This window comes from Tupaia chinensis, unplaced genomic scaffold (genome assembly GCF_000334495.1).
Source record: "Tupaia chinensis unplaced genomic scaffold, TupChi_1.0 Scaffold000031_1, whole genome shotgun sequence".
Taxonomy (NCBI): domain Eukaryota; kingdom Metazoa; phylum Chordata; class Mammalia; order Scandentia; family Tupaiidae; genus Tupaia; species Tupaia belangeri.
In genome coordinates this window covers 2,110,224-2,128,565 of record NW_006159461.1, presented here as the reverse complement: position 1 = coordinate 2,128,565, position 18,342 = coordinate 2,110,224, and the positions used below count along the sequence as shown (strand labels likewise).

The 18,342-nt window shown below is 43.9% G+C and overlaps 1 protein-coding gene across 1 annotated transcript in view; it reads right to left on the bottom strand.

The window, feature by feature from the left end:
• The window catches only part of PXDNL (peroxidasin like), a 525,965-nt gene that overhangs the window by 118,869 nt on the left and 388,754 nt on the right, over window positions 1-18,342 (bottom strand). The window contains 3 exon segments of the mRNA XM_006140357.1: window positions 8,960-9,113; window positions 12,424-12,440; window positions 12,443-12,535. Coding sequence (XP_006140419.1) covers window positions 8,960-9,113; window positions 12,424-12,440; window positions 12,443-12,535 — 264 coding nt within the window.

The window sequence follows — 18,342 nt, the reverse complement described above, 5'->3', positions numbered from 1 at the left end:
GTGATGAGTAAGGAAAGGACTCCAAAGTAACTGAGATCAGTAAAACCTGCTCCAGGGCTTGGTTTAGCTTGGTTTTGACTATCTCATAGTTCTAAGGTTGACTTTTAATGTCTTGCGTCCTCAGTTAGGCGGAACAAGTGGGAGACGGGTCTGCACTTGATAACACTCAACACCGTATCAATATATATGGGATTAAAATACATGACTCTTAAATAACATTTATTTTATTTATTTTTCTGTCCTGTCTAAAGTGAAATGTGGCCAGCCTCAGCAGTAATGCACGCCCCGCAATGTTCAGATTATATGGGAAGGTCCCAGGATTACACCCTGAACATGCCGGGCCAGGCGTGTGTGCCCATGTGCCCGGCTGGCTGAAGGCAGGGGAAGAGTGCAGTGTAAACACCATGTTGGGAGCATCTCCTTCCCCTCTATCTCGGAAGAAATATTAAACAACAAAAACAAAATGTGTAGCATCCAGATGCTGTGTTATCTACAATAAATTAAAAAAAGAAGAGAGAAAAAAGAGAAAAAGAAAGAGACAGAAGAAAGAAAGAGAGAGGAAGAAAGAGAAAGAAGAAAAAGAAAGAAAGGAAGGAAGAAAAACAAAGAGAGAGAGAAAGGAAGGAAAAGAAAGGAAAAGAAGAAAGATTTTGCTAACATAAACAAAAGGATAGGTTCCCAATAAAGCTGTATTCGCCTTACAGGTTATTTATTTTTTATTTATTTTTTATTTTTTGAAGAGGTTTTCACACTCGCCAGACAGACAGAGAGAGACAGAGAGACAGAAAACAAGAAATCCCCCCCAGGGGGGATGACCACACCGCAATTCCTTCTCCATTCTCCTCTCGGGATCTTGGGCACGCACGCACACGTGCCCGGCGTGAGTTTTAAGTCACCGGGTCTGGGACGCGAACCGCGGTCGACTACGTGGTAGTCCAGCGACATAGCCATTAGGTTAATTGCTGGTCCCCACAGGTTATTTAAATCTATTCAAATTATTTTAAAAATTTATTAAGTATAGGGGGAAATGATCATCTTTTACAACTTATAGCCACCAAAACGCTTTCCTTTTTCGTTGTAAATGCCCCGACGCAAACATGGATCAATGGGAAGCACATTTTACGCGTAGCATCTGGGTTTTCCTCCGTTGCCATCGCATACGGCCCTTCTTCTGGACGACTTCCTGTGGCTGCGTTTCCCAGTGTAAAACAGACACTGGGAAGGCGCCATCCTCTCTGCCTGCTTATTACATGAAGGGAGTTGGTGCCTTCCAGAACTGCTACGTAGGGACAGCAGGAGTGGAGAATCCTTCTAAAACTTATGGACATTTTCCGTTTAATTATAATGACCTGGTGAATGAGAAGATCTGAGTCCTAAGTGATCCATAAATGTTACTTCATAACATCACATTTTCTCCTATTCTGTCAGTTTGGGTTGGATAATCACACACACAAACTCCTTGTCTTAAATCTTAAACTTACACAAAACTTTTACATTCATCTATCTTTCCTTTATTAAAATGTATTCTTGGAGCTGGCAGGTGGCGTCATGGTTAAGGGCACTGGACTCCCACATGGCCGACTGTGATTTGAGTCCCAGACCTGGCGGCTTGCTTTTCTCCCTTTCTCTCTCTCTCTCTCTCTCTCTCTCTCTCTCTCTCTCTTTCTGTTCCTCTCAGGTCAAATTAAAATAAACAAATAAAGTTAAATAAAATAATTTTTTTAAAAAAATCTATTTTTTTTCTTTTTAGAGAGATCGTTGCTATAGGGTGCACGCACTCACCAGAGAGACAGAGAGAATGAGAGAAATCACTCTCCAGGGAGGATAGCCACACTGCAGTCCCTTCCCCTCCATTCTCCTCTCATGCATGCACAAGTGCCCAGCATGAGTTTGGGCACGCATGCACATGTGCCCGGCATGAGTTTCAAGCCTCTAGATCCAGGACTCAAATAGCGCTCAGCCATGTGGGAATCCAGGAATGTAACCATTACACCATCTGCTGGTCCCTATTAAAGTTCTCTAGTTTCTAATGTTTTCTAACAATATGAAATTTATTGAGTGTGAGACACAAATGTAAATTATATTTTCCTGATATTATTGATATAGAAATGTTCCCAGGGTTTAAAAAAAGTTGTTTTTTATTAAGTATAACTTTTTTTTCATACATTTTTTTCTACATTTTTTTTTTTATTTACATTCATTCACTGTACATCATTATAGCATACAAAATGAGATTTTTCCATTGAGAATACACTGTATATTGGCTCAATCAAGCACATCAACATATGTGTTATTGTCAACAAATCATTTTCCATTTCTTGTTTTCTGTATATTTTGCCTTTTTTCCCATCCTTGATTCCCTATCTCACCCTCTGCCATCTCCCACCCTCCTCCCACACTGTGTCTGGTATCTATTGTTGCTTTCTATGCCTCCCCCATTTTATTGTTTCACTAAATATCTTAATAAATCTAAATATTTTCAATAGCAAGCACAGCTGATATGTGCATATCCATGAACACAAGACTGACAACCTCAGTGATTAGAATGAACATACTGTAAAGTAGCACCTAACTAGGGCTATATAGCTTAACTGCAGTCATCAAATAGGTATTTCTAGTGCCTTTTTTTTTCGAAAATTTTTTTTTTATTAATTTACATTCATTCCCTGAGCATCATCACAACATTCTAAATGTGGTTTCCCATCTAGAATATACTATATAGTGGCTTAATAATGCATGTTATCATCCATAATATTCCATTTCTACTTTCATATATATGATTTTTACCCCATGTAGGGATCTTCCTACCACGCGAGTTCTGGATGCTGGAGGCCCAGTTATCAGTGGGACATCTTCCTTTCTCCCCAAATGGCTAGATCACAGGAGCCATGGAGCTGGCTGCCTCTTGAAGAAGGGCTGTTCTGGGAGGAGGAGAGGGGATTATTAACAAGATAAAGCGCTAGGTAGGAGGGGCCAAAGGGCCCTGTAAAATGCCTCTCCTTAAAAAAATTCTAAAAAGTAAAAAAATAAAAAAAAGAGAGAGCGAGAGCGAGAGAGAGGACAGAGACAGACGTAGAGAGAGACAAAGGCAGATAGAGACAGGAGACTTGAAAGGGATCTTCCTACCACGCGAGTTCTGGATGCTGGAGGCCCAGTTATCAGTGGGACATCTTCCTTTCTCCCCAAATGGCTAGATCACAGGAGCCATGGAGCTGGCTGCCTCTTGAAGAAGGGCTGTTCTGGGAGGAGGAGAGGGGATTATTAACAAGATAAAGCGCTAGGTAGGAGGGGCCAAAGGGCCCTGTAAAATGCCTCTCCTTAAAAAAATTCTAAAAAGTAAAAAAATAAAAAAAAGAGAGAGCGAGAGCGAGAGAGAGGACAGAGACAGACGTAGAGAGAGACAAAGGCAGATAGAGACAGGAGACTTGAAAGGGATCTTCCTACCACGCGAGTTCTGGATGCTGGAGGCCCAGTTATCAGTGGGACATCTTCCTTTCTCCCCAAATGGCTAGATCACAGGAGCCATGGAGCTGGCTGCCTCTTGAAGAAGGGCTGTTCTGGGAGGAGGAGAGGGGATTATTAACAAGATAAAGCGCTAGGTAGGAGGGGCCAAAGGGCCCTGTAAAATGCCTCTCCTTAAAAAAATTCTAAAAAGTAAAAAAATAAAAAAAAGAGAGAGCGAGAGCGAGAGAGAGGACAGAGACAGACGTAGAGAGAGACAAAGGCAGATAGAGACAGGAGACTTGAAAGGGATCTTCCTACCACGCGAGTTCTGGATGCTGGAGGCCCAGTTATCAGTGGGACATCTTCCTTTCTCCCCAAATGGCTAGATCACAGGAGCCATGGAGCTGGCTGCCTCTTGAAGAAGGGCTGTTCTGGGAGGAGGAGAGGGGATTATTAACAAGATAAAGCGCTAGGTAGGAGGGGCCAAAGGGCCCTGTAAAATGCCTCTCCTTAAAAAAATTCTAAAAAGTAAAAAAATAAAAAAAAGAGAGAGCGAGAGCGAGAGAGAGGACAGAGACAGACGTAGAGAGAGACAAAGGCAGATAGAGACAGGAGACTTGAAAGGGATCTTCCTACCACGCGAGTTCTGGATGCTGGAGGCCCAGTTATCAGTGGGACATCTTCCTTTCTCCCCAAATGGCTAGATCACAGGAGCCATGGAGCTGGCTGCCTCTTGAAGAAGGGCTGTTCTGGGAGGAGGAGAGGGGATTATTAACAAGATAAAGCGCTAGGTAGGAGGGGCCAAAGGGCCCTGTAAAATGCCTCTCCTTAAAAAAATTCTAAAAAGTAAAAAAATAAAAAAAAAGAGAGAGCGAGAGCGAGAGAGAGGACAGAGACAGACGTAGAGAGAGACAAAGGCAGATAGAGACAGGAGACTTGAAAGGGATCTTCCTACCACGCGAGTTCTGGATGCTGGAGGCCCAGTTATCAGTGGGACATCTTCCTTTCTCCCCAAATGGCTAGATCACAGGAGCCATGGAGCTGGCTGCCTCTTGAAGAAGGGCTGTTCTGGGAGGAGGAGAGGGGATTATTAACAAGATAAAGCGCTAGGTAGGAGGGGCCAAAGGGCCCTGTAAAATGCCTCTCCTTAAAAAAATTCTAAAAAGTAAAAAAATAAAAAAAAGAGAGAGCGAGAGCGAGAGAGAGGACAGAGACAGACGTAGAGAGAGACAAAGGCAGATAGAGACAGGAGACTTGAAAGGGATCGTCCTACCACGCGAGTTCTGGATGCTGGAGGCCCAGTTATCAGTGGGACATCTTCCTTTCTCCCCAAATGGCTAGATCACAGGAGCCATGGAGCTGTCTGCCTCTTGAAGAAGGGCTGTTCACACGAGTTCTGGATGCTGGAGGCCCAGTTATCAGTGGGACATCTTCCTTTCTCCCCAAATGGCTAGATCACAGGAGCCATGGAGCTGTCTGCCTCTTGAAGAAGGGCTGTTCTGGGAGGAGGAGACAAGTATAACTTTTTATAACTGTTTTCATTAAGTATAACTTCTGTTGTGGTGTATTATTTATTAAGAGAGAGGAAGAATGGCCTGGTTTTCCGTTTTCTACACAGTAGAACAGAATAGTGATGAACGCTACTTATTTCTAAAATCTGGTAACTAGAATGACTAATTCATTTTATTCTGAATGTCTTACTTTTAAGATGTGTGTATAATGTTGACTAACTTTTCGTCATTCAAGCAAAATTCTTGTGTTGAAGATTCTAAAGTGTTTTTTTTGTTTTTTTTTTGTTTTTTTTTTCCCACTATATTTACAGTGTTTCTCTGTGTGTCACAGAACAAGACGGACAACAGCAGGGAATGTCTATTTGTTAGTTTATTTGTTTAATGGTAAAGACTTTCAGCATCTTTAAAACAGAGGGTTGTGGGGGACTGGCAGGTTGCGTGGTGGTTAAAACTGCTGGACTCCCACATGGCCTATCATGACTCAAGTCCCGGGTCTGGTGGTTTCCTTTCTCACTTTCTCTCTTTCTCTGTCTCTCTCTGGTCAAATAGGATAGGTTTCCAATAATGGAAAATATTAATAATAAATAAAATTAAAACAGTAATAAATAAAGTTAAAATAAAATAATTCTTTTTTTTTTTTTGGAGAGGTTTTTGCTATAGGGCACGTGCGCTCGCCATACAGAGAGAGAGACTCAGAGACAGAAAGCGAGAAATCACCCCTCAGGGAGGATGGCCACGCTGCAATTCCTTCTCCTCCATTCTCCTCTCAGGATCTTGGGCACGCATACACACCCGCCTGGCGTAAGTTTAAGCCACCGGGTCCGGGACTTGAACTGCAGTCGACTCTGTGGGAGTCCAGCGACATAGCCATTATGCTAACTGCTGGTCCCAAAATAAAATAAATCTTTAAAAAAGCAAGATAGTATTGTAAACTTAAATTCTATAATAACATTTTTCTCAGATCATTCAAGGGTATTGTTCCATAGGTCTCATAAATAATTGAAGAGCTGAAAGAGCTCCATAAATTTATAAAAGGAAGAATAACCACCATACATTTTAAATCAAGAGATGCATAAACTCATAGAGAATTGCAAAGCGAGTATAAGATTTTGTAACATTGAAAAATCCTGTATGATACAGAATTTCTGACTACTAGAACAAATACTTCCTGGTTACTAAACTACATTGCTATAATTTTAATAATAATATCCCATAGGAAATACATCTTTATCATACACTTTAATAAATGCATGAAGATTGATATGCCAATAATGAAAATATACATTTCATATAAAATACCCAAACTGATGGGCTGCTCAAAAGTTTCTATCTCATGGGAACCAGTGGATGGTGTAATGGCTACATCACTGGACTTCCATGTAGTTGACCACAGTTTGAGTCCCAGACCCGGGTGGCTTAAACTCATACCAAGCGTGTGTGCGTGCATGCCCAAGATCCCAAGAGGAGAATGGAGGAGAAAGGACTGCAGCGTGGCCATCCCCCCTGGGCGGGGGTGATTTCTCGCTTTCTGTCTCTGTCTCTCTCTTTCTGGCGAGCACACACACTGTATAACAAAAACCTCCTCAAAAAAAAAAAAAAAAGTTTCCATCTCAGAAGATAGCATTAGAATTAGAACATTAGATTAGGAAGCTGTTGATATGATGAGAAAATAGAGACATATTTAAGGCTATGATTTGATAAAGTACATCTATTTTTTATTAGGCCTGTATTTATCCAATCTGTTTCATAGATCCATAAGGCCTAGAAAACCTAAAAGGAAAAAAGATGAATCCACAAAGATGTATTTATGAAATCTGCCCATTTCCAGGAAAACCAAGTGACGATCGAAGCCCCAAATGCTTGTAGGTGAACCCGTCCACTTCACCTGGTGGTCAGTCCTGCAAAAACCTTTAATCCTGTGTGCAGAGCAGCAGCTGTGTGATCAGCTCCCAGGTGCAGACCGCTCTCCTGTGGCCCGCGAGCCCACGTGGAGAGCACACCAGCAGTCTTCCCCACCTGCTTCCCTTTGCACAACGGCAGCCGAGCTGCACTCCGCACTACACAAGTCTGCCTGTAAGTGGGCTCTCATTTCCAAAATGGACTGAATAATCGACAAGAAAAAGGATCTTAAAAACTAAAACTATGATGGGACCAGCAGTTGGCGTAATGGCTATGTCGCTGGACTCCCACGTAGTCAGCCGCGGTTCTCATCCTGGACCCAGTGGCTTAAAACTCACGCCGGGCGCGTGTGCGTGTGTGCCCAAGATCCCGAGAGGAGAATGGAGCAGACGGGATTGCGGCGTGGCCATCCCCTCTGGGGGGTGATTTCTCACTTTCTGTCTCTCTGTCTCTCTCTGTCTGTCTGGCGAGCGCACGCGCCCTATAGTGAAAACCTCTCAAAATAAATAAATAAATAAATAAATAAATAAATAAATCTATGATGGGACCAGCAAATGGCAAAATGGTTACATCGCTGGACTCTGACATAGTTGACCACTGTGTGAGTCCCAGACCCGGCGGCCTAAAACACCTTGGGTACATGTGCAAGCATGCCCAAAATCCCAAGAGGAGAATGGAGGAGAGGGGATTGTGGTATGGCCAGCCCCCTGGAGTAGGGGGAGTGATTTCTCACTTTCTGTTTCTCTCTGTCTCTCTGGCAAGTACAGAGTCTATAGCAAAACTCTCTCTTACAAAAATAAGTAAATAAATAAATAAAATAAAACTATGGCAAGCAAATTTTAAAGACAGCCATCTGGCAGGTGGTGTGGTGGTTAAAGGTGCTGGATTTCCACATGCCGACTGCGGTTTGAGTCCTGGACCCGGTGGCTTGCTCTCTCACTTTCCTTTTCTCTCTCTCTGTCTCTGGTCAAATTTTTTAAAATAATAACGAATGCAATTAAATACCTCTTTAGAAAAGGAGAGTGAGGCAATCATCGTATGTCCTCAAACAGCAGAGTCATAGCTACGGTGACTGCCATCGCAGATGGATAATAAAACGGGAAGAGCATGGGCAGCAGGCAGAGTGCTGGTTAAGACTCTGGGCTCCCTCCTGGTTACCGAAGTTTGACTCCCGGACCCAGCAGCTTGAAAATCACACGGGAAGGAAAAAAAAAGAGAAAATAACACAGAGAGTGTGTGTGTGTGTGTCTGCCCAAAATCCTGAGAGGAGAATGAAGAACGGATTGCAGTGTGACCATCCCCCCAATTTCCCACTTTCCCCCTCTCTCTGTCAAGTCAAAAAAATAAATAAATGAGTAAATAAAAGGAAAAGCGATGCAAATCCTGGTGACCAATCATAAGTGGTTCCAAACACGGATGAGATATTTGTTCTCACAGTGCCGGAACTCACTTGGAAGTTCGATGGGTTGATATGGAATCTAGGATTAAGTACACCGGGCCAGAGTAGCTAAGGGAAGTTGCATTCCGTGCTCTGCTTCGGTCTCTGCGTATCCGGCTCTGAGCTCAGCTCGCAGTCACCTTTTCACTGGGGGAACAGGGCGGTACAGTAAGCCCTTGCTGCGAATGCCCCTTTCAGCATGGCTGCTCTTGGTCTCATGCCAGCCACATAGTTTATGGCTATATACTTTCTAGTTTACTTATTTATTTTTCCCATGAGTGAGTGAGAAGGAGAGGGAGAGACGAAGAGACAAAGACGCAGACTGGCTGGGATCCCGGGGCTGCAATCCACCCCAGCTTCAGGCAGCTGGAACTAGGCAGGGGCATCCCTGTGTGCTGGGCCGTCTCTGGATGCAAACCCAGAAGGTCCCACGTGGAACAACTGTGTCTCAGATTCTACCACTGCACCATCACTCGGCTCCCATTCACACGGCTTATATTTAACAGCTTAGATTAAAAAGAAAATAAAATGGCTTTGTGGAATAGTGGCATATTTGACTAGAAAGAGTGGATAAAAAGCCATGCGCAGTGAGGGCAACTGAAGAGTCAGACAGAAGCTGCGTGAAGACACGGGTTTGGCTATGGCGAAGGGCCGTACAGATACCTACCGGTGACGGTGAGGAATGCGGTGGCCACCACCAGGCCGAAGGGGTTCCGAGCCACGCAGTCGTATTGTCCTTGGTCCGCATGGCCCGCGTCATAGATGGTCAGCGTGCCTCCGTCCATGCGGAACTTACCGCTCTCCGTAATCTGCACACCTGCCTGGGCAGTGCGACAGAGCTGTCACTGGGGGAGCGTGGTTCCTCGAGAAGTAAAGTCGCTACTCCACAAACGTCAACAGGCTGCGTGCGTGAGTCAGGCCCTAGGAGAGGTGTTCGACAAACCCCGTGGGGAGAAGGCGGAAGGAAGCTCCTGGGAAACCTTTGGTTCCCTCCCTCTGAGTATATCCGCATGCTAGAGTTCGCTCGTGCGTTCTTTATTATGATTATTTTAAGAGGCTTACTCTGATGGATGGATAGATATAATTTACTCGTACACTGCTTGCTTCCCAAATGGAATTCTGACAACAGAAAAAAATCAACAAGAAGAAAAATAAAAATGCACCACTTGAGAACATCGAGGTGTTCCCACTTTTCTGCTCCCCCCCCTCTTTCCACCGCTTGTACAGCTAGGGTGTCTGAGTTTCCAAGTTAAAATTCTCCTTTAAGAAGATAAACGACTACATGTCACATGAATTATTATTTCTTCTAAATTTATTCACCTACATATTAAGGAAGAAAGAGACAAATAGGTCCCCCAACCAGGTCTCCACACTGCATGGCCACCGCCCCGGGCCCAGCCAGCCTGAACAGATGCAGAAGCCCCAGTACGCCGCTGTCTCAGGACCCAAACCAAGACCCTGCCACCCCGGGCACCCAGTTGTGTCACCTCTGCACCACCACCTGCCCCGAACTATTACGAAAATCCACCCATTTACTAGTAGTACAAATTGGTGTATCTTTTTGTAATTGGGGAGTTTGTTTTAGACAGTAAAAGAAATTGGCCTTATGAGCTTGCAGCAGGACTGGACTCAGAGCAGAGCTGCTTCTGCCCGACCCTAAAAGACTCCTGGGGGTCCCCTGTGATGACTAACAGGCCGGAATGTAAGCAGAAGTCTCAGAGTGAAAGGGACAGCTCACAGGTCTCCTGGTTCCCTCCACTCGGACAGCTCACAGGCCTCCTGGCTCCCTGCACTGAGACAGCTCACAGGCCTCCTAGTTCCCTCCACTCGGACAGCTCACAGGCCTCCTGGCTCCCTGCACTGAGACAGCTCACAGGTCTCCTGGTTCCCTCCACTCAGACAGCTCACTGGCCTCCCCTTTCCCTGCACTCAGACAGCTCACAGGCCTCCTAGTTCCCTCCACTCGGACAGCTCACTGGCCTCCCCTGCACTGGGACAGCTCACAGGCCCCTTGGCTCCCTGCACTGTCTTTGATCAGTGCTAGAAAACCAGTCCCAGGTGCTGTGGGTGGTGACTCAGGGAGGGGAGGGAGGATGCAGCAAGGACCTCCGGGCGGGAGGGCAGATCTGAAAACACCGGACTGGGGTTGTGCTTGAGCGGCCAGTACACAGGCAGCAGGCCAGAGGGTCTTTCCTGCAGAACGGCCCCGCTGCCCCATCTTCCCGAAGATTTTCCTTCCCCTCCCTTCTCCTCAGTTACCGCCAGAAACCCCAGCCTGAGGTTACAGCTCTGTAATATTTGCTTAGTGTTTGAGTCATCAGAGAGCTTTCCAGTACATTTCTGATGGGCTTCTCTTCGGTCAGCTCTGCTGCTCCTAAGGAAGGTATGCCAAGTCATGCCTTTCCACACTTGTGCACGGGAGAAGGTTGGTACGAGGGTGAGATGAGCCACGGGTGGAAACGCGGGTACATAGCCAGCCTTCCGTCAGTCTGCCACCTGAGGCTGCCTCTCAGAAAGTCGGCCGAGTTTACTGATATGATGATGCTAGGAAGCATTTAGAATGTCAAGTGAGCCTTTAGATATTGACCAAAATATGTATTTTTTAAATTCCTATTTAGCAGAAAAATCTTTGAGTATTTAATACTAAATTAAAAAGGGGTTCAGGGCCAGCAGGTGGTGTGGTGGTTAAGATGCTATGTTCCCACATGACGACCAGAGTTTGGATTTGGTAGCTTGAAAATCATGCTGGGCACATATACATGCTTGCCTAAAATTCCAAGAAAGTGGGGAAGAAGGGATTTCTGCATGGCCAACCCGCTAGGGGGTGATGTCTCACTTTCTCTCTCTCTGTCTCTCTCTCTGGCAAAAACCTAAAAACAAACAAGCCAGGGGTTCTAAGTACCATTCAGACTGTGAGAGGGCCTGGGCCTCTCGGGGGGCCAGGCTGGCTCTCTCAGAGCTGCCTGTGACACGCAGCCATGGCACTCGGGAAGACACGGGCGCCAAGACTCATTGCTGTTACTCCACGGTGACGACAAAAATCAGACAAGAGGTTTTGGAAAGAGCTTTGTATTCTTTCAAAACTTTTGTATTTTCTCAAAATTTTCCATAAAATTTTCCATTCAAGTGTGTGTAGATTTGTTCATTTTTTTAAAAAAAGTCTATTTATTTATTTCTTCCATGAAAGAGAGGCAGAGTGCCAGGCACGGTCCTCACATCGTGACCCGCACCCAGCCTCAGCCAGCCAAGACCACAGGCACGTGTGCGCACCCTCGGCACACGGAGGGACACGCTGGGATGGGCCACCCGGGGGCATTGCCCTGCACCACCTCTAGGCCCCAAGTGGCTGATTTAAAAGGACAGTAGAATCTGAGTTGGTTCATTTTATTTTTATTTAAAAAAAAAAGAAAAGAAAAAACCTTAAAAGAAGCAATTGCATTGAAAGAATACGGCTCACAGAACCAGAGGAAGTAAGATATATAAATAAAGAACTATTATTTCTTTCAAGCCGCTCAAGTTTCGAGCCTTTGGACGTTCTTTTCTTCCGTGTCCTTTCAAAACCAAGCTCTTCATTCCTTTCTTGTTTCAGCTAATGACCTACTTTGAGCCCATGTTTCAGTTACTAATTCAAAATGTCTCTTTCCCATGGCTAAAACTCTTCATTTGTATATGACAAAAGCTATTTTTATTTTTATTTTTATTTGACCAGAGAGGAACAGAGAGAGAGAGAGAGAGAGAGAAAGCAAGCTGCCAGGGCTTGAACTCGAACCTCAGTCAGTGATGTGGTAGCCCAGTACCCTTAACCACCATGCCACCTGCTGGCCCCCAACAAAAGCTATTTTTTCTTAAAGGAATTTAGTTATGCTTACAACGTTTTTCCAATCAAGCAAATGAGAAAGGATAAACTTTATCAAATCCTTGAGCCAAAAATCAGATGCAGTCACTTTAAAAAAAAAAAAAAAAAAGCAGAAAACAAACCTGCTGCAGCACAAAAAAATATTACTGGCTCGCAAAAATCATGTGGCAGTCAGTCAGTGCGAGCAGTGCGCATCGTTCCTGCTCCTCTGTTTCAGCGGGTCGGTACATCTGCCCGCGCTCCAGGCGGGGCTGCGCTTCTGGGTGAGCGCTTACCTTATTCCAGGGAATCGCGGCCGCAGTTGTCCCAGAGCCTGGCAGGAGAGGCTGGCGTCCTTTCCGGCCTACACGCTGACACCCTACGGCAGGCAGGCCAACTCCGGGAGGCCTGCCGAAACAACCCGAATCACACCGTGTCAGCCAAGTCAAACAGCATCAGCCCAGATGAAGTATTGGTTTACTACATTGGTTTTTAAAAAACCTCCAGTATGTGGAAATGTGGGGACCAGTCCTCATCAAACCTAGGTGGGCAATGATGACAGGAGAAGCGCCGGGACACAGGGAGAGGCGCTCAGGAGCCGGCTGGTGCCGTCCTTACCCTTCAGCGGAAGTGCGCGTAAGGACGCTCATTGCTTTTCCTCGGCCTTTCACAGCTGAAGTAAGACTGTACAGCAACCTCAAAAGGGTATTTCTGGCCAAGACAAAGAGAATCAGTTTTTAAGTAAAAACAAACATCGTTTAAGAATATTCATTCATGTTTTCCATAAGCAGGAAACTAAGAGAAAGGCAGACAGGCAGAGACAGCACCCCTTCTAGGATCCTGACGCCACAGGCCACCCTCAGCTTCGGCAAGTCTGATCACAGGCACGCACGCACCCCCACACTCAGGGAGGTCCCCAGACCCCTGTGGACCAGCCTCGCCAGCGTCAAGGTTTATTGCTGTGTCACCGTCTGCTCCCCCTGAAAGTCTTAGTTTCTTAAAACACGAACTATCACGACTTTCCTAAAACGAAATAAGTAACTTTATAACTATTAAAGAAATTGAACTCCTAATCTTTAAAACGCCTCAAAAAAGAAATATCTAGGACAAAATTAAAATCACTTTACTAGGGAATTCTACCTAATATTTTTTGAAAACATCAGTTGTATACAAGGTCTTTTATAAAATAAGAAGAGGGAATATTTCTTGACTTTTTTTAGGAGGCTAAGGCTAATATGAAAATGAGATCAATTCTGTACCAAAAAGAAAAAAAAAAAACAAATGCTATCAACCAATACCTCTCGTAAACACATACACGAAAATCATCACGAAGTATTGGAAAGTAGAATTTATTGATATAAAAGGGTTTATACTTCACACTAAGTAAGGTCTATTCCCAGGAAGCAAGACTGGCTCAATATTTGAAAATCGATCCTATAATCTGCCATGTGTACAGCTGAAGAAGAAAAGTCACATAGTAATATCGATCAATGAATGGAAAAGAGCCTGTATTCAATGCTCACATACGATTTTCAAAACCTCTCAGAAATAGAGGAGAATTTGGGGAAAAAGAAAAAGAGCACAGGGACCAGCAGTTAGTGTAATGGCTATGTCGCTGGACTCCCATGTAGTGTAGTCGACCACAGTTCGAGTCCCAGACCCAATGGCTTAAAACAAGCTGGGGGTGTGTGCGTGCGTGCCCAAGATCCCGAGAGGAGAATGGAGGAGAAGGGATTGCGGCGTGGCCATCCCCCCTGGGGGGTGATTTCTCGCTTTCTGTCTCTCTGTCTCTCTCTGTCTGTCTGGTGAGTGCACGCGCCCTATAGCAAAAACCTCTCCAAAAACAAACAAACAAACAAAAAAAGAGCACATACAAAACATACAGTAAACAAAAAGTAAGGGCTTCCCTCAGAAATGGGCCAAGTAAGGATGTCTACTGTCTCCACTCTCAGCACGGTGCTGGATATTCACTTCGGCATAATATGGCAAGTAAAGGGCTTAGCAGGCACACAGAGAAGAGGAACCGAAGCAGACCTTGTTTGGAGAGGACGCCATTGTCTGTGTAGGAAGTCCTAAGAAATCTTAAAATAGTCTAAAGTGAGATCAGCAAGATCACAGTGTACAAGATAATGTCAAAACAAGCAAAACAAATTAAAAAGCTGTATGTACGCAGCGAGTATATGAACACAGAAACTTCAACGAAGGTTATCTTCTACATGGGCCAGCAGGCGGCATGATGGTTAAGGTGGCTGGATTCCACGTGGCCAACTGCCTGGTTCAGGTCATGGATCCACTGGCCTCAAAAACATTCAGAGCATATGTGTATGCATCCGTGCTGCCCAAAATCCCGAGGGGAGAATGGACAAGGAACTGTGCCATGGCCTTCACCCTTGAGGGGTGATTTCTCTCTATCTCTTTCTCTCTTTGTTTCCAAGAGACACGTCTATGGCTGAACTAAAAACCAAACAAAGAAACACACACACACACACACAAAAAAAAAACACATAACCTTTTACAATTTCTAGATGTAAATCTAACAAAACACATACAGGACTTCTATGCTGAAAACCACAAAATATTGTTGTAGAAATAAGAGAGATCTTTTAAAAATGAATAGACATCTATTCATGGGTTAGAAGACTCAGCATACAATGTCATTTTTATTTCACTAATTGATACACAAGTTTAATATAATTCCCATTGAAATCCCAGCAGGATTTTTGTTCAAAATATAAGATTATTCTAAAATTTATATAAAAATGCAGAGGAACATGAATAGCTAAACAATTTTGACAAAAATAAATAAATAAGGGGAGAAGAATCAGCCTACTCAATTTTCAGACTGACTATATCGCTGTACTGATCAAAAGCAGGAATTGAGGAAGGGTAGACATAGACACGCATGTCAATGAGACATGTCACAGACCCACACAAATAACCAGGTGATTTTGACAAAGATGCGAAAGCCATGCAATGGAAGCTTGACAACAAGCAGTGCTGGAGGAATTGCACAACCACAAACAAAAACAAAAACCTTTACTTAAGTCTCGTACTTTATACAAAATTAATTAACTCAAAGTGGACAATAAATTTAAATATAAAATATAAAACTTTTAGGGGAAAAAATGACATAGGAGAAATTATTTGGAAACTAAGGCAAGACAAAATTTTTTTACTGTTCTTAAAAAAAAAAAAAAAATACAATCCGGACCCGGCAGGTGGTGTCAAGTTTAAGGGCACTGGACACCCACATGGCCGACCACAGTTCGAGTCCCAGATCTGGTGACTTGCTTTCTCACTTTCCTTCTCTCTCTCTTCTTCTCTGATAAATTAAAATAAGTAAATAAATAAAAACTAAATAAAACAACTCTTAAAAAATACAATCCATCAAAAAACCGATAAACTGTAGTTCAAAGTTTAAAATTCTGTGCTATAAAAAACTATGCTGAGAGTTTAAAAAGACAAGTTATAGACAGAAAGACAGGATTGATGAGCTACATATGCAACAAAGGATTAGTAACCAATACATGTAAAGACCCCTAAAAATTCAACAGAAAAAAAAAATCAGTTCAAATAGAAAATGGGAAAAAGACATGATAGGGTACTGAAGAGGATGTGCAGAAGGATAGATCAGCATGTGAAAAGCTTCTCCACATCAATAGTGATTAGGAAAATACAAGTTACAATCACTAGGAGACAGAGCTATACAGCTATACAGCTATGAAGATGTAAACTAAAAAGACAGTGACAACACAAATTGCTGTCGAGGACACAAAGAAACAATCACTCGTACATTTCTGTAGGGATATGAAATGGTCCCACTATTCTGGAAAAGTCTTGAAATTGTAAATTTGCAGCTATCATACAATCCAGCATTTGCACTCTAGGCTATTTATTCCAGAGAAATGAAGATCTAGATTTACTCAAAATCCTACGCGTGTTTGTAGCAGCTTTCCTGATGACAGCCTGAAAATGGTAGCGACCTAGATGTCTACCCCTCTACACAAATGGTTAATCAGTCCGCTGGGTCATGCCATGGTTGCCGCTCCACAAGGAAAACGAGGAACTACTGACACGTAGGCTGTCTGGATGCATCTTCAGGTAATACGCTGAGTGCAAGAGCCTATCCCGAAAGGTTGCATGCAGTATCTCTCTATTTATATAACATTTGTTAAGAATTACTTTATTTAACTTTATCTATTATTTTATTTTGACCAGGGAGAGACAGCGTGAGAGAGGGAAAGGGAAAGTGAGAAAGCAAGCCTCCAGGTCCAGGACTCAAACCACCATCAGCCATATGGTAGTCCAGCGCCCTTAACCACCACTCCACCTGCTGGCCCCTATGTAACATTTCTGAAATAACAAAATCATAAAATGGAAAACAAATGAGCAGTTACCAAGGTCTTAGGAGATGAGGCATTCAAGGTGTCAAGAACCGGAGGGAAGTGGGGCATGGTTCTAATAGGGCACCCGAGGAGTCTGGCAGCGACAGGAGCTCTGTACCTGGCTGTGTGGTGCTGCTTCCCTGGCTGTGTAACACTGCAGCTGTGAGCAGGGTGTCCACTGGGGAATGTGAAATGGAATCTCTGTGATTCCTTATGACTAAATGTAAATCCACAATGACCTCAACATTTTAAAAAATGTAATTAAAATAAATCAATTACATATACATGCCAGGGACTAGCACACACCCGGCCTAAGCCTGGATTGGTGACGCCAGGCTGGAGTTGGGAGCATGCAGTGCCACAGTGCCGCAGGGATGACGCTCGGGTCTCTGTAAGGCCACCCGCGTGGGAGGGTGGCAGGTTTGAAACGAGATCGTCCTGAGGACAGCAGGCACACACTGGGCTCCGAGCCATGTGCACAGGGAGCCTGAGCCAGCACGGCTGACCCCATTTAAACCTGGCCCTAGTGGCTCTAAGAGCACACTCCAACACACGTGCTTGTGTTCAAATCGTAATGGGATGGGGAAAAGACGAAAAAGGATCATGGTGTGACTACCCCAGGGGTGCTTCCTCTCCCTCTGCCTCTCTTTTTCTGTTTCCGATACACATATACACCTTCTGGAAATTAAAAAAAGGAAAAGGACTAACGGTCTTTGAGGATATTGGAAATGTTTGTTTATTCAATTGAGTTGTGGGGACATAAGGTCTTTCATTATGTTTTTCTTGTGCCTTTTTTTGCACTTGTGAAAAAAATATGGAAAGTAGCATCAAAAATGTATTACTAAAATAAAAAGATTCTGGGACCAGCAAGTAGTGAAGGCAGCTGGATCCCACATGGCCAACTGTGTGGCTCGCATCCCTCATCTGGTGGCTTGAAAAACATGCCAGACACGTATGTGTGTGTCCTCCAAAATCCCGAGAGGAAATGGAGATGGGATTGCGGCATGGCCATCCTCCCTCGGGGTGCTCTCCCACTTTCTCTCTCTGGTGAGCGCGTGCACCCTAAAAGTAAAAAGAAAAAGATTCTGCTCTTAAGTAAGCATCTGATTTCCATACATAATTAAATCTCATATCAGGTTGAGGCCTTCCTTCAGAAGAGGATTCCTCATGGTTCCTGCAAACTAGTCATTTCAGGGGGACAGGAAAAATGAAGATTTTCTCCTGATGATTCAGCCTCCAGCAAACAAAGCTAGCATGATGGACCTAAGGGCACTGCAGCTAAACATCCAAATACTATTAGGGTTAACATACTCCTCAATATCTACTGAATCTGCTGCACCAGAAATCAGAGATTGCAGATCACCTCTTTCTGCTTGCTCCTGAACACTCAGATTGAACTTCAAGAATTTGAAAGAAACACATCCATCAGATGAAAAGAAATCACCGCAGGACCACAAGAAATATGAGGAAGCAAGAAAATACCTCTCCTCCAAGGGAAAAGAATAACTCCTCTTCATCCACAAGCAGTTCAATACAAATCATGGAAATATCTGATAAAGAATTTAGAACATTCATAGTGGCAAAGCTAACAGAGATGGAAGAGAAGAGAGACAATGAACTGCTAAAGAGAAAGGAGAAAGAAATTGACGAGTTCCAGGAGGTGAGGAAATTCTTGCAAGATCTAAAAGAGGAATTACATGCTTTACAAAAGAGTCAAATGGAACTGTTAGAGATGAAGTCTATAATACAGGAAGTCAAAATCTCCCTTGAAAGTATTAAAAGCAGACTGGATCATACAGAAAATAGAATCTCAGATGTAGAAGAGAAAAT